Source organism: Desmodus rotundus, chromosome 2 (assembly GCF_022682495.2).
Source record: "Desmodus rotundus isolate HL8 chromosome 2, HLdesRot8A.1, whole genome shotgun sequence".
NCBI classification, from domain to species: domain Eukaryota; kingdom Metazoa; phylum Chordata; class Mammalia; order Chiroptera; family Phyllostomidae; genus Desmodus; species Desmodus rotundus.
In genome coordinates this window covers 41,939,826-41,959,863 of record NC_071388.1, presented here as the reverse complement: position 1 = coordinate 41,959,863, position 20,038 = coordinate 41,939,826, and the positions used below count along the sequence as shown (strand labels likewise).

General features: G+C 35.5%; 1 protein-coding gene and 1 non-coding gene across 2 annotated transcripts in view; both read right to left on the bottom strand.

The window, feature by feature from the left end:
• ATP11B (ATPase phospholipid transporting 11B (putative)) overlaps positions 1-20,038 on the bottom strand; it is a 103,722-nt gene that overhangs the window by 71,298 nt on the left and 12,386 nt on the right. Inside the window, exons 2-3 of the mRNA XM_024563976.4 lie at positions 6,475-6,591; positions 1,063-1,152 (exon numbers count right to left, since the gene is read on the bottom strand). Coding sequence (XP_024419744.2) covers positions 1,063-1,152; positions 6,475-6,591 — 207 coding nt within the window. The remainder of the gene's footprint in view (positions 1-1,062; positions 1,153-6,474; positions 6,592-20,038) is intronic.
• On the bottom strand, positions 1,343-1,448 carry LOC112309766 (U6 spliceosomal RNA). Its single transcript, XR_002975302.2, has one exon. It is a non-coding gene; the product is annotated as a U6 spliceosomal RNA (small nuclear RNA).

The following is a 20,038-nucleotide window of genomic DNA, read 5'->3' as shown; positions in this document are numbered from 1 at the left end:
TACTGGAGAAATAAAAAATTTTTTGCAGTAATTATGTCTGGCTAGTTAGAACATGGATCTATGATTTATTAATGCTCCTTTACACCACAGAGGCCAATTACATTTGTCCTATTGCATAGACAAGCTGAATTCCTGATCTTAGCTGGTAATATCACAAATGCACGCTATGTGGACATGGTTAGTATGAATTTCTCACTTCCCCGAGAAAACCAAGCTGATGTTCTATTGATTAAAAAAAACCCAAAAAACCCAGAAGTTCCTTCTCTGTTCAGGAAGGAAAACAATTTTTTTTTTTAAAGTAAATGTTTCTTCAAGCTTTAAAGTAATAATTTGCCAAGTGGTTTTTTTTTTCTTTTGAAATCCCAGATTCTATTTAGAGAAAGGTTCAGAGTTCACACAAAACTTCAATGCCACACTGAAAGAGATTGCTAAAGTATTATCAGAAAAAAATAATCTTTTTAAAAGAAAATGACAATAACTGTTTTTAAATCTTGACTCATACTCATGTTTCGTAAGTTCTTTTGATATTCTGATATCAGAAAAAGGAAATGTGAAATTAAGAAACTGTTAAAACCTGTAATGAATACAGATTCAAGTTAAGAAAATGATCTGGGTAAAAATCTATTTTCATGGGGATTCTCAAAAATTTGTTTTTTTAATTTTTTAAAAATAAAAGTAAAGCTGACATAAAAAAAGAAAAATTTACTTTGTACCAAGATGGCTCCACAGGCAGAAATATGCCAAAAACATATGCTGTATATTAAAAGACAAACTATGTTCTGGAACATCTGGAAGATGATGTAATTTTCTTGGCTTTGATTATGGTTATCAGCATCACAGCACAGCAATAACAAAACAAAACAATTAATCTGAAAATTCATTGGCTAGTTTTTAGCAATTGGGATGTGGTTAAATCACTGAATACAATGGGGAAGCTCTACAGGAAAAAAAATACAGTTCCCAAACCAAATGATTTAGAGTACAATGTAACTTTTCCCTGAAGATGTATTTTTAGAAATCTTATCTATAAAATTTAACAATGTACTGAGGGACAAAGCTTACCTGAACCAAAAATATAATAAGAAAATAAAAGTTTGCCACTCTTCTGAACTGTTCAAATAAGTTCTTTGGAACAAAATTCCACACAGTATACTAAAAAAAAAAGAGAGAGAGAGAGAGAGACAACAAATTACCATTTAAAAATAATATACACTATATGGATATGAGAAAAGTAAAAACAGATTTACTAAGCTCTTAGATTTTGTCTAAGCTCTTAGACAAATTAATATAACTTTTTAAAATGATTAAAATTTATTGGATTTACTTCTTTCTGAAGTGTGTAAAAAGTGCAGAACGCGTCATGAATATGCACGTCAGCCTTGCACAGGGGCCACGCTAATCGTGTCTGTGTCGCTCCAATTCTAGTATTTGTTTGCCGAAGTGAGTACTCGTGAACCTCTTGATGCTACGGAAACTACTGGGGGTGTAGAATCAGGACTTTTATTTTACTCTTTTTTCTTTCTTTTACTATTTATTGGCAATTTTGATATAATTTTTAAAAATGAGATAAACTGGAACCTAGAAATTTTGCTACTAAACTTTTGATTTTTTAGAAGCTAGAGATAGCAGATATAAAACATTTTTGTAAAAAAAAAGATTTTATGGTAATACTGGTTAATAAGATTACGTAGGTTTCAAGCATACATCTCTATGACACATGACTGCACTGTGTGTCCACCATCCACAGTCAAATCACATTTTATATTTTAATAAGTTATTTTGCACTTTGATTACTGCACAAAACTAAACCTAATGCTAAAGATAAATACAAACTGACAGAAATGCTTACACTAGGTACGATCTGTTTTATACTTTTATATAGCTCATTGTCAGAAATAAAAGAAATGGTATAATTATTCAATTATTTGTTGGTAAGTATGGAATATGGAAAAATAACACAGAATGTGAAAAAGATTTAAAAAATACTTTAGATACGTGATCACTGGAATACCTACACACCAAGAAAATCTCATACAGAACATGAAAATCTGTCACAATGTCAATTTTTAAAGTAAAACAGTAAAGTATGATGGTTAAGAAGAAAATAGACGGTAGTGGGTTAAACTGCTGTGGCCTACATCCTGATTCAAGGTCACTGAATGACCCTGGACTTAATCTCTCTGCGCCCCACTTTTTACCTCTATAAAAGGAGGGCAATAATAATCATGTATTTTATAATCGTATTGTTGTAAAGATTAAATGAACTAATAAATTTATAAAGCACTTAAGACAGAACCTGGCTCATATTAATTGCTATGTGTCTGGTATATTATTAATGAACTCATAGAGGGAGGGTTCAAATACAGCACAGATTTCACTTGTGTCACTCACTGCTCACAAGCCAACTTCATTTACAAACGGGGAAGCAGTTTATAGCACTGTTACTTCACCCTGTATACACTCTCCAGCAGAGTTAAGATCTGAGGACGGGAGCATTGTTTTATTTACGGATCTATCCAGCACTTACACTACTACTCGGCACACAGTTGGAGATCAAAACTTAACAGGATAGAAGAAGAAAAAAATAAATACGGTGGAAAGCATTTTTCTTTTTCAGCTAACTATCCTCATGTCAGGCAATGAAGCCTTAATGATTACTGACTGATATTTAAAGAAACATTTTATCTAATTTTCTCTGGTGTGATGTAAGATGGTTCTAATTTCTGAAATTTTGTATGTGAAAAATTCACTTCTTAATCAGTTGGTTTGAGACTTGAAACTTTCTTTCCCATATGAACAATTTTATAAACATGGCTGGGTTCCCAGAAGAGCCCGCAAAAGCCTACTTGACTCAAGGGTACATAAAGAGTTGTACAATATATAACAAGCTTTCTTTCTTAGGTGAAATTATATTTTTCAGTCCTAATCTTGGATACCTGAAACCTATTTTCGTATAGTAGAACCAGCGGCTCCAGATTCTGGGATGGGGAATTAAGCTCTAGAGAGAAGATAGGTAAATCCTTCCTGGAACCAAAAGAAGTCACTGTTCAATACCTACATAAGAAATGGTAACTCTGGCTCAAAGCACCTTCAGCTGATCGTAACTAGAGTAAAAATACAGTTGTCCCTACAGGGGTCAGAGTATTCCATATAACTTCCCAATCATCAAATCAAATGTATAAACTTTGTAAGAATTAGATTGACAATACTTAAATTTATTTAAGTATTAACCACCAGCCAGGGCATCAATCTATTCAAATTGTAATAGTGACAATATATTTTGAAAAGAATCTTGAAAAGGGCAACTACATAAATTGGCAGTAAGGTAACTAGGTTCAGGACATGTCCCTTGGCTAGCTCAATTATGCAATGGAAAAACTCGGAATAAATAAAAATTGCTTATGAAAACTAGCTTATAAATGTTAGGAGTAGTTGTCTGAAGGTTTTGTAAAATACAAACATATTAATGGATTGAATGAGTCTAAGTTCTGTGCTTGCCCTGTCATATATAGAAGGAAGCTGGTAAAATAATAGTAAACAATTTGAAAATACTTTAAGAAAATTATTATGGTTTTAAAATTTTAAATTATGTAATAATAGTCAAGAAAAATGAATTACAAATATAACTTCTCTGCAGTTATGTATATGACTGTATAATTGACCTTTTTCCCCTCGTATGGTCTAACATTAGTAAGAAAACCAAAACACAGATATAAAATTAAATCTTTTGCAAAGAAGTTTAAATTTAAAATAAGTTACCATGATAAATTAAGCCAACAGATATCATGCATCTACAATGTGAGAGACACTTAAACTTTATAAGAGGAACAGTGATGAATTTAATATTAAATACAGGAGATTAAAAACAAATAGCAATAGCTGCAATTCAAAGATAAAATAAATGAAGCAACAGCTGAACACAAAGAATTAAAAGGAAAAGCAGTCACGGAGAGAGAAAAATTTAATAAAGAAGGTCTTACTTGACATGGGCTTTAAGAGAGGAACATTCACAGGCTGAAAATAGAGGGCAAATACAGGGAGAACACTTCAGGAAGGAAGGACAGTATGGACAAAAGCAAAGAAGAGGAAAGTTCACCTGGCTTTGTGGGCTAAAAGGTAATGCAGTCTGGAGGAGTTTAAGGGAATAATGGTGGAATAAAAGGTAGTAAAAAAGGGAATTACAGAAGCAAACCTCATTTATGGTCAGAAAAACAGTTTACACTGTATAAATGCCTACACTCTTGAAATTGAGGTAAAAAAAACATGAATTCTACTTTTCTACAAAAACAAAGTATATTTTTAAAAATTGTGGTTATCAACACAAAATCATAGCAAAGATACAGTGGTAGGGAAGTTCAACATAAGTTTATGGAATAGCAGGTAATACGGCTTGCAAGTAGTTTAAGAAAGCAGTAGAGGAATAAGAAGGACCGCTTCTCGGCCTTTCGGCTAAGATCAAGTGTGTAGGAATAAGAAGGAAGCAATAAGGGAATAATGAAAGAGTTCTCAAGGAAATGTTTATTTCAATATCTGTATTTTTCAAACAGCAGTTAAAAACATTAAACCTGATACTACTGCATATGAAAACAGTCATACAAAGATATTTAATCTCAAAAGTTTTCTAGGACATGCAAGAGGAGTTCTAGCAGGTAAGAATTACAAAAACTAGATTTAGAAAAATTATTTAAAAATCTGGAAAGTATCCAAATTATAGACAGAAACTGAAAGAGGGTTTAATTGCAAATGGAAGGAGTATGAATTGTGTGCCACAGATTCTTAGCCTGGAGACACTATCCAAACTCTCAGAGCATGGCAGCAAACTGAAGGGAAAACTATACCCTGAACAAAATATGACAGAGATTAGAGTTCAGGGCTGGAGAAGTAGATAAAAATGTAATGAGAGAATACTGGTAGTGAAAGAACCACACACACAAACACACAAACACAAAAAGACCCAAATTCAGAACATACAATACCCAAAACCCAGACTGACAGCTAAACTATGCACTAGAAAGGAATGAACTACTGATATTGATACTTGCAAATGACAAAGATGAGTCTCAAGAGTATTAAGTAAAAAAAAGTCAGACACAAAAGATTCATACCATATGACTGTATTTACATGAAATTCCAGGAAAGACAAAACTAGTTACAGAAAGTAGACCAGTGGCTGCTATTGCTAGAGGTAAGGAGGAAGGGGACTGGCTCCTAATTTTCAGAGTGGTGAATATATTATACATCTTGATTGTGGTGGTGGTCACATGATGTTACACATCTGTCAAAATTCATCAAATCGTACGCTTACAACTGGTGAATTTAATGTACATAAATTATATTGAAAGTTTTTTTAAAAAATCTTAAAATTCTCAAGAAGGACTTTTATTGCTAAGAATTATGTCATTAATCTAAAGCTCCTCTATTACTTCCTTTCTGCTTGCTGCTTTAGAACCACTAATGAGAGATGTACAGCACTAATGGGTGTGCTGTACAAGTAAATAATGTAAAGACAGAAAAGAAAAAGGGTAGAGCAAAGGAACCGCTCATCAAAGAAAACATAACATCCTTGGGAAAGATGAGATCAGGGTTAGAAAGAAAATTATTAGTCACTCTAGAAGGGAAGACAGGAGCAACACAAAAATGTGTTGGTGGTCTATTAAGCAATAGTTATGGTCTAAAAGCAGAACTTTACCCTTAATCTCTCGACTCACAAGCTCTACACCTGCACTGTCCAATAACGCAACCACTAGTTGTATGCGGTTATTGACGTTTAACTGAAAATAAATAAAAATTAAGTTCTTCGGTGGCATTAGCCACATTTCAAGGCCTAAATAGCCCTGTATGGCTAGTGGCTATTGTATTAGTGTGGAAAACATTTCCATCATGAGAGAACAGTCTACTGGACAGCATTACTCTGTCATCTTCAAGTTTCAAAATAGACATCTTACAAATTAAACAAGGAAGAATATGTATAAGAGTGGAGCAATATTTGGTACTATAAAAAGTTTATAGAAGAGTGATAAAGCTGGAGGAAGGCAGGCTTTAAAGTTGCACAGAACTGCGTTCAAACTCCAATCCCATCAGTTACTAGTGTGCAACCCTCAGTAAATTACTTCCCAGCATCTTAATTGACAAAAATGATACAAAATGAATATAACACTTTGTCAAGCTATCTCAGAGTTGTTGTAAGGATTAAATTATATGAAAAGTATCTAATACAGTGCCGGGCACACAGCATAAATATTAGTTCATTATTTTAATTGCAACTAAGGATAATTTCTAGTATGTTGGCTACCTGATGTTAGCAATTGGCAACTCCTTTTATTTTACAGTTCACAAACTTTGGTTAAGATAATTCTAACTGACCATTTCCTTGAATTTTTCAGGCTATAAATGTGTACTAGGGTACACAAATAAATCACTTTTCAAAACAAAGTGATACCTATCCATACTTTTAATAAAAGCGTTCATTCTCACCTTGGATGAGACGATCCGGTTATCTATAAATTTCTGAGGTGTGTAAAGGCCGTTCTGAGGAAACCTGTTGGCTATGTAAATAGTTCTTGTGTCACTTTGATGTGGTGGGTCAAAACCCTAAGATCAAGCAAAAAAAAAGCAAAAGTGGTCAACATGGTTTTTACAATTCTTTACATTTGGTTTTATTTAACTACCAAATTACACATTTTTATTGGCCTTGAACTACAGACTCTATTTTTAGCAGAGTTAAAGCCACATTTTTTTCTTTTACAAGTAAACAGAAACATTTTATTCAGATATAAAATTAACTAGGTACTATTTCTGGTAATGAAAACCAGTCCATATGATCAGAAATGCTACCACGAGAAAAAGAAAAAAAAATTCATATAGGAGACCTACAGAGAGACATTTGAGGATGAGGCTTCTTTCCTTCCCTTCCATTCCTGGAGGTTCTTTGCCTTGCTCCTAGGATGAATTCCTACTTAGCAATGTGGAAGTCCTGAATAACCAAGACCTAGATAACAACTACCACATATGATGAAAAAGTTTGTATTTTATTTCTTCCACACCCAGATCGATTTGGTTTCAAAGAACTTTGCTCTCAGCTTGCCCTGATTCATGCCAAACAATCATCTCTTTGTGCTAATTACATTATCAACAGACTCCCTGAAATATGGATACGCTATAATTCCGGCCTCGCATTTAAACCACCATCTCTCAAAGCTTATTTAGAAATGGTCTCTACTGGAAAGGTTCCCACTGATAAGAACACTGATACTTCATTACTATAGTATTGTACTCTTTCCGCGTGTACATCCTGGGATCCCCCTGACAGACCAAAAGCAGTCACCAAATGCCAAGACCTTTTCTTGGGTCTAACAGGCAATGACTTGGAATTTCGTAGATTTTCTTTTTTTTTCCATGGTGGTCAAGGGTTATTTACTAGTACTACTAATTTATTAAAAGGTCAATTAAACAGTATTTACAAACTAGAGTAATCCATTTTTAAATATTAAGGACTCTAATTTAGTAATTTACTAAGTAATGTGGCTACCATTCAATGCTTAGCATGCCTGTAAAATTTCCATTAAGCACAGACACACAAATAGTGGAAATTTCCATATTACCTAGAGTGATATTTTATTTAGCACATCAGAATATTAACAGTGCATGCTAAGCAGGGTATGGTTTTCAACTGCTGTTATTCTGGTTTTTTTTAACATTATTCTGTGACCTTCAAAACAGCTAATATGGGACTGTGAATTAAATGTATGCTCCATAAAAAACACCCATGAAGTTAAATTATATTTGTTTATGCTATTTATAGTGATGACCATATTTTGTGGATGTGAATATGCCATTATGTGTCCGATTTTAAAATCAGTTTCTTCAAGGATAAAATGTGGTGTGTATATTTATTTCCTGTTAAAGATTTTACCAGTGTTGTCCTGCAATAACTTATAGGGAGAAAAAGGCAGGTCTCAAAATCAGAGTTGAAACTCATTGCTCATCTTAAAGGTACAAAACACTTACTAATTCAACAAGTATTTAAACCATACTAATTTAAACCATTACTATATTAAACCATGAAGATGTATAGGATTTGTTATACTATATACTCAAACATATCATAACATGTTCAAATCATTAAATGAACAAATAGCCTGAATTCTAATGCTGTAGTCTATGGCTATATTTCTAAAAGGGGGTTCATAGGAAGTTTGCTTTTAAATTCATAAAGTTCCAAGAGAAACACACAAGTAATAAGCATAAAATTGCATGAAGTGTATTCATTCAGTACCTACTCTGTAACCACGTTAAATAACACTAAGTTACATACCATGCATGTAAGCTTCTGGGATAAATTAAAGAAAAAACAAACTAAATTTGAGGATCTAAAAAATATATAAATCTTTAACAAGATGTCAAGACAACTGAGGCTGAGAACTACTGATATAGAATTTTATTTTTTGCGAAATTCCACCAAGAATGGAATCTATTACTATGCTCATCTAAACTTAAGAAACAAAAAATAAATTAATAAAATGAAAACCCTCCCCCCAAAAAACATACTACATATACTTATATATACACATATATAATATATATACTACTGCAACATTTAATTCATGACTAGAATTACACAGTGAATTACTCAAGTTTGGGAACTCCTGAGATTTTTCTCAATTATTTTAAGAGGATACACTGAATAAAATCAGTTTTCAATTAAATTGAATTTTAAATTCAGCAGCACCATATTCCAAGATAACATAATTTAAAATAAGATGACAATTCCAGGAGAGTAAGTTTTCCTTAGTCCCAAAGAAGCCATAACATTCACTTACGCATTTTGAGTTTTTTCAGTTGTGATTAATTCACATTATCTCATCCATTCACTCATGCTATCATCAATGGCATGTACACATGTATGGATGTGTGTATTTTTTTCACACATAAAATAGTTGTTTATATTTGTGACTGTAGTATAAGTACAGCCAAATGTCCCTTACAGAAATTAAACCTACTCAGTTCACTGGCATCATCTTCTCTGCAACAAATTACACTAGCCACAAACTAAATAAAAACAGAAGAATACAACTGTCCAAAAATAAAGAAAGTGACTTATAGCAGGGTCCATAAATGGGCTTCAGGTCTGTGAATCTCTGAACCTATATGCCAATTTGCATATGTGGATTTTTTCTGATAAAAGTGAGCATAGTTTTCATGATGTAAAGAAGCTTAAAACCACTTACCCAAAAGTCTTGCTTTTGCAATCAGTTCCCCATTTCAATATTCTATATTTTTAAAATGACACAAGAGAATCTTTGTTTCCATAACACCTCTCTTTTTAACAGGAGTCAAAACAAAACCTCTGTTACCAAATTAACTGTATAACTATACTGTTACTGTGAAGTTCAAGTATAGTTGCAAACTATTTCTAGCAAGCATTATCAGCAACTCTGTGGCACTGAGAAATACAATCAGAACTCCCTAATGACTAGGATACATGCCAGGGTTCAGAAACTTTTGGCACATGGTACATTTTCTGCAGTCATCCCAGACTACCTGTTCACACCCTCAACCCTTTGATGCTTGCCTGCTACCTTCCCCTCTGATCTCATCTTGTCTCAGGCAAAGGGATCAAGACAGGTTAATGCTATTCTAGCCACTTGATGTGGGCTTTGGAAGCACATAGTTTTTAATTATTTAAAAATAAAAACTCTCCTACCCTAAGAAAGTTTGAAATTCAAAACCTCTTTTCTATTCTGTTTGGATTTATGTTAAAGCTACAGTTACAAAAAAAAAAGTGGGTATTTAAGTTGCAAAAAGTCCCACGTGGCATTTGGGGGAAGAACTGACAACACACAGGACTCAGATGAAACCACAAACTGATGAGACCTCGGGAAACCAAACGAGCAAATGCTTTATAAGTTTTAGAAGTTGGTTTTGGCACAAAACAGTATTTGAAAATGAATCACAACATTTTTACACCAACTATATTAGCCTCTGCACTATCTTAAAATCCCAAATATTTTATTAAAAAAAGCACAAGCATTACAAATAAAAGAGCTAAACTATTTAATTATAAAACTATAATTAAATATTGTCACATTTCTTTAACATAACTAAGAAAAACATAATCTTTAGAGTTCACAGTGATCAATGTAAATTTGTGTTTCTTATTCTTGTATGTGATCTAGTTCCTCCATTAACATAAAAAATTTCAAACTTGAAAAAAAACCTCTCAAAATAACAATGAGAAAAGCTTCAGCCCTGGCTGGAGTGACTTAGTTGGAGCATCATCCTGCAGACCCAAGGGTTGCGGGTTCAGTTCTCAGTTGGGGCATGTAAAAGAAGGCAACCAAGTCGGTATTTCTCTCTCATATCGATGTTTCTCTCTTTCTCTCTGCAATAAAAAAATGTTCTTGGGTGAGGATAAAAAAAATAAAATCTTAAAAAAAAAAAAAGAAAAAAGCTTCAGAGTCAAAAAAGCAATAGCATTATCATTAAAATAAATGAACTGAAGCTTTATTTAGGTCACACGCGTTATGTGAAAATGATTTTTGTTGGCTATATGCTCCAACATCTACAGGTACATGAACACGGCCTAGCAAAAATGCAATGCTTCTGGGGAGGAATGATTTAATATATTTTACCACATCTACAAACTTAATTGTGAATTACTGTTCCCTGGACATGGACTTTTTTTTTTTAAATCCTCACCGTGAGGACATGCTTAGGAGGGAGAGAGAAACATCCATTGGCTGCTCTCACATGCACGCCGACCATGGACTGAACCTACAACCTTTAGGAATACTGGATAATGCTCCAACCAACTGAGCCACACAGGTCAGGGCCCTGGCACATGGACTTTAAATAAAATATATCCATATAAAGGTACTGTAAGAACAAGATAATTTTACACTGTCAACAGACCAAAGTAGAGTGACAGAGAATAACTTAAAATTGCCCATAATGTGAACAAACACAATTTAACTTTAACTTTTTGTTTCATGTTACATCACTTTCATTTTAGGATTTTTTAAGGTAGTTTGTTACTTATCAGATTTCTGGGACTCCAAGAACTTTGGTATAGTTCACAGAAGGTTTGGGTCTGGCTCTCCAGCCATAGGATATAAAATGTAGAGTGATTTTTGATTCCAGAATTCTTAAATCATCTTCCAATGCTTTACTACAGAAAGCTCATCTCTGATCAGTTACATTACTTCCCAAACTCGACTCTGTACTCCAACACATGCCTCCAGCAAAAGCCTACTCATCCTTCAACTCTCAGCGTAAGAATCTCCTTCTCAGTGGAGCTTTACCTGACACTTCTCATTCTCCAGAAATAAACATGCATTATTTATTGCACCCACCAAACTTTTTATATACTCCCATCATAGATTCTGTAACACTGAATTTTAATTGCTTTTCTGCACATCTATCTCGCCCTCCAGACTGTAAGATTCTTAAAGGCAGCATATGCTAGCTATTTAATACATAGTTAATGAATGGGTTACATTCTTTGGTTTTCAGGTTCTGACTTTAGTTCTTAAATATCTTTAACAATAAATTTGCAACCAAATTGAATTTAATTTCAAAGGAAACTTTAAAAGTGATTCTATAGATGGAAATCTACCATTACTAGTGAAAGAGGGCCTAATAGGAAACTTAAAAAAAAAAAACTTTTACAAAGATTTTATTTATTTATTTTAGAGAGAGGGGAAGGGAGGGAGAAAGAGAGGGAGCGAAACATCAATGTGTGGTTGCCTCTCACATGGCCCCCAATGGGGACCTGGCCTGCAACCCGGCACGTGCCCTGACTGGGAATCAAACTAGCAACCCTTTGGTTCGCAGCCCATGCTCAATCCACTGAGGTGCAGCACCCAGGGCCTTTTTTTGATATCCCTAGATTTATCCTATACTCATCAAAGCCAATTATACAGCTTTATAATTTGTGGGGGTTCATTCTAGATGTCAAAGACATCAACTTCTTATTAGGAAAATGCAACACAAAACTATGATGAGACATGAGATACTAATGCACACCCATTAAGATGACTATTGAAGGAGAGGGGAGAGGGTGGGGGGGGGAGGGGAGGGGCAGCCAAAAGGTGGAGGCAACCTAAGTGTTCATTAACAGATGACCACTCCAAAAGTGACGCATACATACAATGGGATATTATTTAGCCTTAAAAAGGAAATGTTAACACATGCTACAACACAGATAAACCTTAAAGACATTATGCCAAATGAAAAAAGCCTCTCACAAAGGACAAATATGACTCCTCTTACATAAGGAATAAGAAAAAGTAGTCAAATTCATAGCTGACTAGGTCTCTGGTGAAGGGGGAAATAGAGAGTGTTTAATGGATGACAAAGTATCAGTTTGGGAAGAAAGTTCAGGAGACACATGGTGGTGATGGCTGTACAACAATGTGAATGTACAAAATGCCACAAAACTACACACTTAAAAGGGTTAAAATAAGTTTTAAGTTATGTATATTTTACCACAATTAAGAATATCAATTTCACCTATTTTGGACTTTACACACCATGGATTTTCTGGATTAGAAGAGTCCTATTTGGCCATGACTCAACCATGATAATAAATGTCTCCTGTTTGCTACACTGATCATTTCTATGTATAGAATCACAGAGACATTTATGACAAAAATTAATGCAAGACTGTTTTAGCTTAGATCAAATTTAAAAATCATAGGTCTTAGGGAGAATTTTTTTTTTTGGCTTGCCTATCCAGTTAAACATTGGCTGGATAAGGAGTGAAACTTGTAAATCTTGTAATTGGCAGCCAGATCTGAAATAGATAGGCAAAAAGAAATTTCTACCCAGGTTTCTCAAACACTTCTGGGTCTTCTCCCTCTCCCCTCACAATCATAAACAACAATGGCAATGAAGGTGGCTTCCCAGGTCCTAGTCAGCCTGTCAGAAGCAGTGGGTTGCAACTGGGGAAGGCCAGAGACATGTCATCAGTCAAATTACATATCTACTACACAGTATCTTCAAAGTTTAATATTTAAAAATATACATAAATCACAAAGACACAACCACAAAGTTCTAAATAACAACATTAAAAAGCATATTAAAGTAAAAAAAATAGAGATGCAGGGTGAATTCCATTTAGTTTAGGCAAGAACGAACATAAAAGGTAAAAAAGAAAAAAGGAGGGTGGAAGGAATATACGCAATTGTCCTATCAATTTTTTAAATAGGAAACCTGTTTTGAAGAATGCCTGAACCAGGAAACTGCTATAAAATAACCACAGCAGCAGCAATAACAAAAACCAACAATCTTGCACCTATCAGCTCTATTTATACAACACAGACATCCTACCTTTCATCTTGACATAATTATAAACATTATAATTAGTCCATAAGACTCTTGCCTTTATATAGAATAAGTGTATGCCTTTCCTGTTACGATAGGTACAATGTAAAACCAAGCATTTATATTTAGCAAATCAATCCAAATAATACTGTTACTGAAATAATGTTTTTGAATGATCATATACTTTGCTCTACATGTTTTCCTACTCACCTATTGTTTCCTGATTGGTTGCTTAAGTGTGATTTCCTATTCTCATTGAGAGAACTATATGTAACAGTTCTCTGTTACAGCTAAGAGATTATATGCATCAAAGTCAAAATTCCCTTTGGGAATGAGTTTAAGGAAAGGAAGGAAGGAAGGAAGACTTCCAGGGATCATTTCATAAATAAAGCTGGTAGGCCCAAATGAAAAAACAGATCAAAGTTCCAAAAATAGAACTAAGCGATGAGGAGATAACCAACCTATCAGATGCACAGTTCAAAACACTGGTAATCAGGATGCTCACAGAAATGCTTGAGTATGGTCACAAAATAGAGGAAAAAGTAAAGGCTATGCGAAGTGAAATACAGAAAAATGTACAGGGAACCAAAAGTGATGGGAAGGAAACTGGGACTCCAATCAACTATTTGGAGAAGGAAGAAATAAACATGCAACCAGAACAGAATGAAGAAACAAGAATTCAAAAAAATGAGGAGAGGCTTGGGAACCTCTGGAACATCTTTAAACGTTCCAACATCCAAATCATAGGGGTGCCAGAGGAGAAGAGGAAGACCAAGAAATTGGAAACTTATTTGAAAACATAATGAAGGACAACTTCCCCAATATGGCAAAGGAAATAGACTTCCAGGAAGTCCAGGAAGCTCAGAGAGTCCCAAAGCAGCTGGACTCAAGGAAGCACATACCAAGGAACATCATAATGACATTAGCCAAGATTAAAGATAAGGAAAGAATCTTAAAAGCAGCAAGAGAAAAGGAGACAGTTATCTACAAAGGAGTTCCCATATGACTATCATCTGATGTCTCAAAAGAAACCTTACAGGCAAGGAGGGGCTGGAAAGAAGTATTCCCAGTCATGAAAGAGAAGGACCTACATCCAAGATTACTCTATCCAGCAAAGCTATCATTTAGAATGGAAGGGCAGATAAAGTGCCTCTCAGATAAGGTCAAGTTAAAGGAGTTCATCATCACCAAGCCCTTAGTATATGAAATGTTAAAGGGACTATCTACGAAAAAGAAGATCAAAAATATTACAGTAAAATGACAACAAACCCACAACTACCAACAACTGAACCTAAAAAACAAACAAACAAATAAAAAAACCAAGCTAAGCACACAACTAGAATAGGAACAGAATGACAGAAATGGAGATCACATGGAGGGTCATCCACAGGGAGCGGGAGGGGAGAGAATGGGGGAAAAGGTACAGGGAATAAGAAACATAAATGGTAGGTATAAAATAGACAGGGGGAGGGTAAGAATAGTATAGGACATGGAGAAGTCAAAGAGCTTATATGTACGACCCACGGACACAAACTAAGACTGGGGGGGGGATGCTGGTGGGAGGGGGTGCAGGGCAGAGGGGAATAAAGGGGAGAAAAGAAAGGGGACAACTGTAATAGCACCATCAATAACATATTTAAAACAAAGGAAATAAGGTTGGTAATAAGTTTAACAACCGCTGAGAGGGGTGTCTACCGGCATTTCGTCGGCGGGTGGCGTGGGCAGACACCAGACAGTCGGCAACGCACTGCAGAGTCCTGACAGCGAAGGAAAGTCCTGCGAATCCGACAACTTTCAAATGCCATGCTTGATACTCACATTGGTGAAAGTATCTTTAGAATAATATGAATTCCCTATTTAAATATAAACACAAAACAGTTTGTATGAATTTATGAATTTTTCAGGAATACAACTACCACGCAAATTGAAGACATACTTTATGACAGAACGTTATGAAGAGTGGTTCACTTCAGAAAACTGCACTGCCAATGGAAATGTCACTTGGACTTGAGTCCCTAAAACACTACATGTTCAGCAGTCTGCATTAACAGCTGTGCATTCACATGATTATAGCAACTGATTATTACGTCTAGCGTGAGCATTCACATACTGAAATAGATATTATTTAATACAACTGTATTTATTTTTCCTTCGCATGCCTAGAGCTTTAATGTTGACTTTTTAAAAATCTTATACATAATGTTATCTTTATTTAGAATGAGAGAAGCTTTATTACAGAGAAGAACAAGAACCTAGATCAACAACGAGCTCTATAAACAAGGAGGCTCAAGAAGTCCTGGGGAGAGTCCCTGAGATAAGAACAAGATCACTCACTGGCCAGGGAAAACGGAGGCCCATTAAAGGGATACTTTTTGGCTTCTCGCAGGGGCTGCACTGAATCCCTTCTCTCAGATGGTGCACTGAATCTTCCTGAGAAATGTACTTGGGGGGGAGGAAGAGGGGGACTATTTGAAAGAAGGTGAAGGGATTAGTCAAGAAACAGGTGAAGGACCCATGGACATGAGCAATGGGGTGGGGACTGACTAAGGAAGTGGGGGGAACAGGGAAAATAATTGGAACAACTGTAAAACATTAAAAAATTTTAAAAAGAAGAAAAAAAAAGTACTTCCCCTGAACCCAGAGATTCTTTTCTATTTGTTTGGGCATGAAGTCCAAATGACTTATCCTGCCAATATTCGTATCTGACCTGTAAAATTTTCAAGTTATTAAGTTCCATCTCATAGAGCATAATGGTGACAGTGTCCTTAAACTTAGGTTGGTATGAAAGGACGGATTTCTTACCACTGCCCCAAACTTGTAGTGTCACAGAGAAAACTTCCCAAGTCTATAAAAGGAACCAACCACCACTGTTCTTTTTTTAGAATAATTTCATTTTTCAAAAACTGAGGCGAAACTGGCATGTATACATATTCTAGAGACTATCAAATAACAAATGGAGTGTGACTCTGAATTGATTAAAATTTGACCTTATATACTATATAAAAAGCGGAAATGACTACATGAACCTCTAACAAGTAGTTTTGGGCATTGATAATGTTGACTTTTTTAAAAAAACAAGTTATTTGTCCACTACCTGGATAAAAAAAACTGTGGTATATTTACACAATGGAATACTACACAGCAGTAAAAAGGGAACTCTTACTTTTTGTGACAGCATGGATGGACCTATTATGCTAAGTGAAATAAGACAGTCAGTGAAAGACAAATACCATATGATCTCACTTACACATGGCATCTAATGAACAAAATAAGCTAGCAAGCAAAATAGAATCAGAAGCATAGAAGCATGGAACAGACTGATAGCTTGTAAGAGGTGAGTGGGGAGGTGGGACTGGTTGAAAGATGGTGAAGGGATTAGCCAAAGAACATACATGCATGACCCATGTGGGGGTTGCCTGAGGTAGTGGGGGGGTTGAGTGGAGGAGGGCAAAGTGGAAAAATCAGGACACCTATAACAGCATAAACAATAAAATATAATAAAATAAACCAAGTAATTTGTATTAGCAGATTACATGTTTAAATTTTATTTCAGGATAAAAAGGAAGGGGCATTCATAAGATATTGGTTAGAAACAGGGGATATTGGGTCCGATAGGATGAAAAGCAACAAAGTGTGTGTATGGTCAAATATAAGTTATATAACAAGTATTCACTACCTTGGGTTTATAACAGAATTACTCACATTAAAAGCTGCTGCTCATACCAAGAGCAGTATAGCCATTATTTAAACCAGGGAACTATAATAAATATTTCTAAGTACAAATTTAAATAGGCTAATGTATTAGGTAAAAGATTCTAAAGTATAAAAAATATAGTGAAGTCAAAGAACAGAGATGTATGAATCCTATTTAGTTATTTAGACAAGAATTGAAACAAAAGGTAGAGAAAACTAGGGTGGAAGGAACTCAATTGTCTTAATAATTTTATATGCTGGGAACCTGAGAAACATGTTTCAGAAGAAAGTAAAACATGTTTATACAAGGTTAAAAGAGAGAACTCAGAAAATCCTAAACTGCTATGAAAACCTGAAAATTAAATATTAAGCAGGGAAGTGATTATTTGGCAACATTGGGTCAAGCTGATAATTTTTAAAAACAGGAAAGAATACTCGAGCATATCTTCAGTTTTTCAGCAAGCAGCTCACGTAGCCTGCTTAGTGACTGTTAAAATTGTACTGCTGATCTGCAATTCCTGCCTCCTGTGTGTAGTGAAAAGCATCTACTGTAGCAGCCAGCCAGAGTATTCACTGGGCGCGTTTGTTACTGGCTGCTTCTCGCAGACTCAGAAAAGAATTACAGGTCAGCGAGCCTCCCTGTGTGCAAGCAAAGTTTATTAGTGAATGGGAGAGCAAAAGCAAGAGTGGCCAAAGGCCCAGGTGGCCAGAAAGGGGTGGCCAGGGGCATGGTGGCCACAGGCTGAGTGGCCAGGGCCTGACATGCTCCCCCCTGCCACCCCAACCCCTCCCAAGGTGTGGCAAGAGAGAATCATGAGCAGAGAGCAGGCCCTTTGTTCTGAGGACGTAATTACATAGTTGACAGGATGGGGGTGAGGGAGTTACATTTTGATTGACAGGTAAATGTGGTGCCAGTTTTCCATGGAGATGTTACTGCTTAAATGTAGGTATGGGTGGGGGTCTGTTAGCCCAAATCCTTATTCTGCTTCAGACTCTATTTGCTCATTTTGTATGTGATGGGAGGCAGACAGTTAACCAAAGTTGTTTACGGGCTTTTTCTTTTGGGCTCTGTAGTCCCCCTCCCCGTCTCCCACCTAGACCTTGGGATGAATACACAGTGTCAAGGTTTTCCTTTTCCCAGCTAGTGGAGATGACACACACAGAGACTTTCAAGGGCTCCCCCCACCTCCACTATCATAATTTACTTGTGTTGTTCTGGTCACCTGGCAGCCTTATCAGACCCGCTCAGGATTACTGGGTGAACAATTGAACTTTTGCTTCTAGCCTCCTGTATTAAGTTCTTTGTTAGACTGTCAAGGCGAGGAGGGCCCTGCCTTTATTTTCCTTCTGGCCGCTCATTCCATGTTGCTACCTAAGTGTTAAAAAGTGTTGCCTGGCAACCAGGAGCTAGCCACTGGCCAGCAACAGTCTCAGGATTCTTCCTGTGTTCTCTCCACCAACACTTTCTATGTACTTTTGTAGTGTGCTAAGGACCACTGGATAAAAATATATGACAGTACCTGCCACTTGGTGTCAATGAAACCTTAGTGATTTAGGCCTCATTTACCTTGGATACCTTCTAATTTCCTATTTCCCCTCATATACTTAAAGTCAAACTAGAAGCATCTTCTGGTTTCAATGTGGGACAACCAATACAGATATCTAGTAAACCACTAAATATGTTTGTTTGGAGGTCAAGAAAGAGGGCTGAACTTGAGATTGGAATCCAACAAGCATAATGATGATAGCTGAAGTCAAATATACATGAGACTGCCTATTAGGAGTGTACGGAGGAAGAAGAGAACAAAGGTAAGAGATGAATTCTCGGGACTATTATTGAAGATACACTTAGGAGAAAAGGAATAAGTAAAGGAGAAAGTTCTTCAAAAGGAAGAAAAACAAGTGTGGTATGGCAGAAACACAGAAAGAAGTTGCAGAAAGGAATAATTTCAACTAAAAAAAAGAGACTTCCAAACTTAGTAATTAGAAAATCATTGGTGGCTGTTGCCAATTACAGTTTGATTATAGATAAAAGGGCTACAATGGACTGATGAATGGGGGTGGAGAGGAAAGTGGGGAAGTGGGAATAGCCTGTCCTAAGGACTTAGGTAGTTGACGGGATGGAGATGAAGGCGTTACTATGAATCGCTGGATCGAGTGAAAGATTTTTTAGTGTAAGCAAGTTGTAAGTCTATTTTTTAGGTTTGAAATGAAGGATCTGGTAAAGAAGAGAAAAATAAATTTATGGGAAAGAAAAAATTATTGGAGGATCAAGGGGAAAAAGAAAATGATCAAGAGCCAAGGTGTAAGGCAAAACTTTGGAAATGGATAGGATCTTACCTCATTTGAAATGGAGAGAATTTTTTTTTATTTGAATGTGAAAAATGACAAAAATGAAGAAAGCTGAAGTCACACACTATCACCTTTGCTATTTTGGTAATTCTAAGAAACAACTCTGTAATAAGTTAATATAGTTCCATCAACTGAGTAACTGAATTCAGCGAGAGTTACTCAGTGACTGTTTACACACTTCCTATCCTCTTCCTATGGCTTTCTGCATGACGTCGTATCTCTAATGAATGCTCAGGTTTCTGTCACTAATCAGGTCATTTAATATTCAATTTTAAGCTTTATATTCACTTTTTTATTACTAATAGATATTTCTTATATAACAAAAATAAAACATAATTAGGAAACTTAGAAACTCTTTAATTATTAATGGTCATCACACTGACTTCGGATAACCAAAGGCATTGGCTCTGCCTAATGTTTTGGATTTCACAGACCAGTGAAAAACTTTTAATTGGGAAACTGACATAAAGTTGCCAACAAATAAGAATATTAACAAAAAAGAAAGTAAGGTAAACAATCTATGATTTAAAGGACAATTCTTCCTAAAAGTCTGAGGAATTGTCAGAGCCCAAGAACACATGACAACTAAATGTTATCCCAAATGGGATTTTAAACCAGAAAACAGACATTAATGAAAAACTAACATCTTAATAAACTATGGAGTTTAATT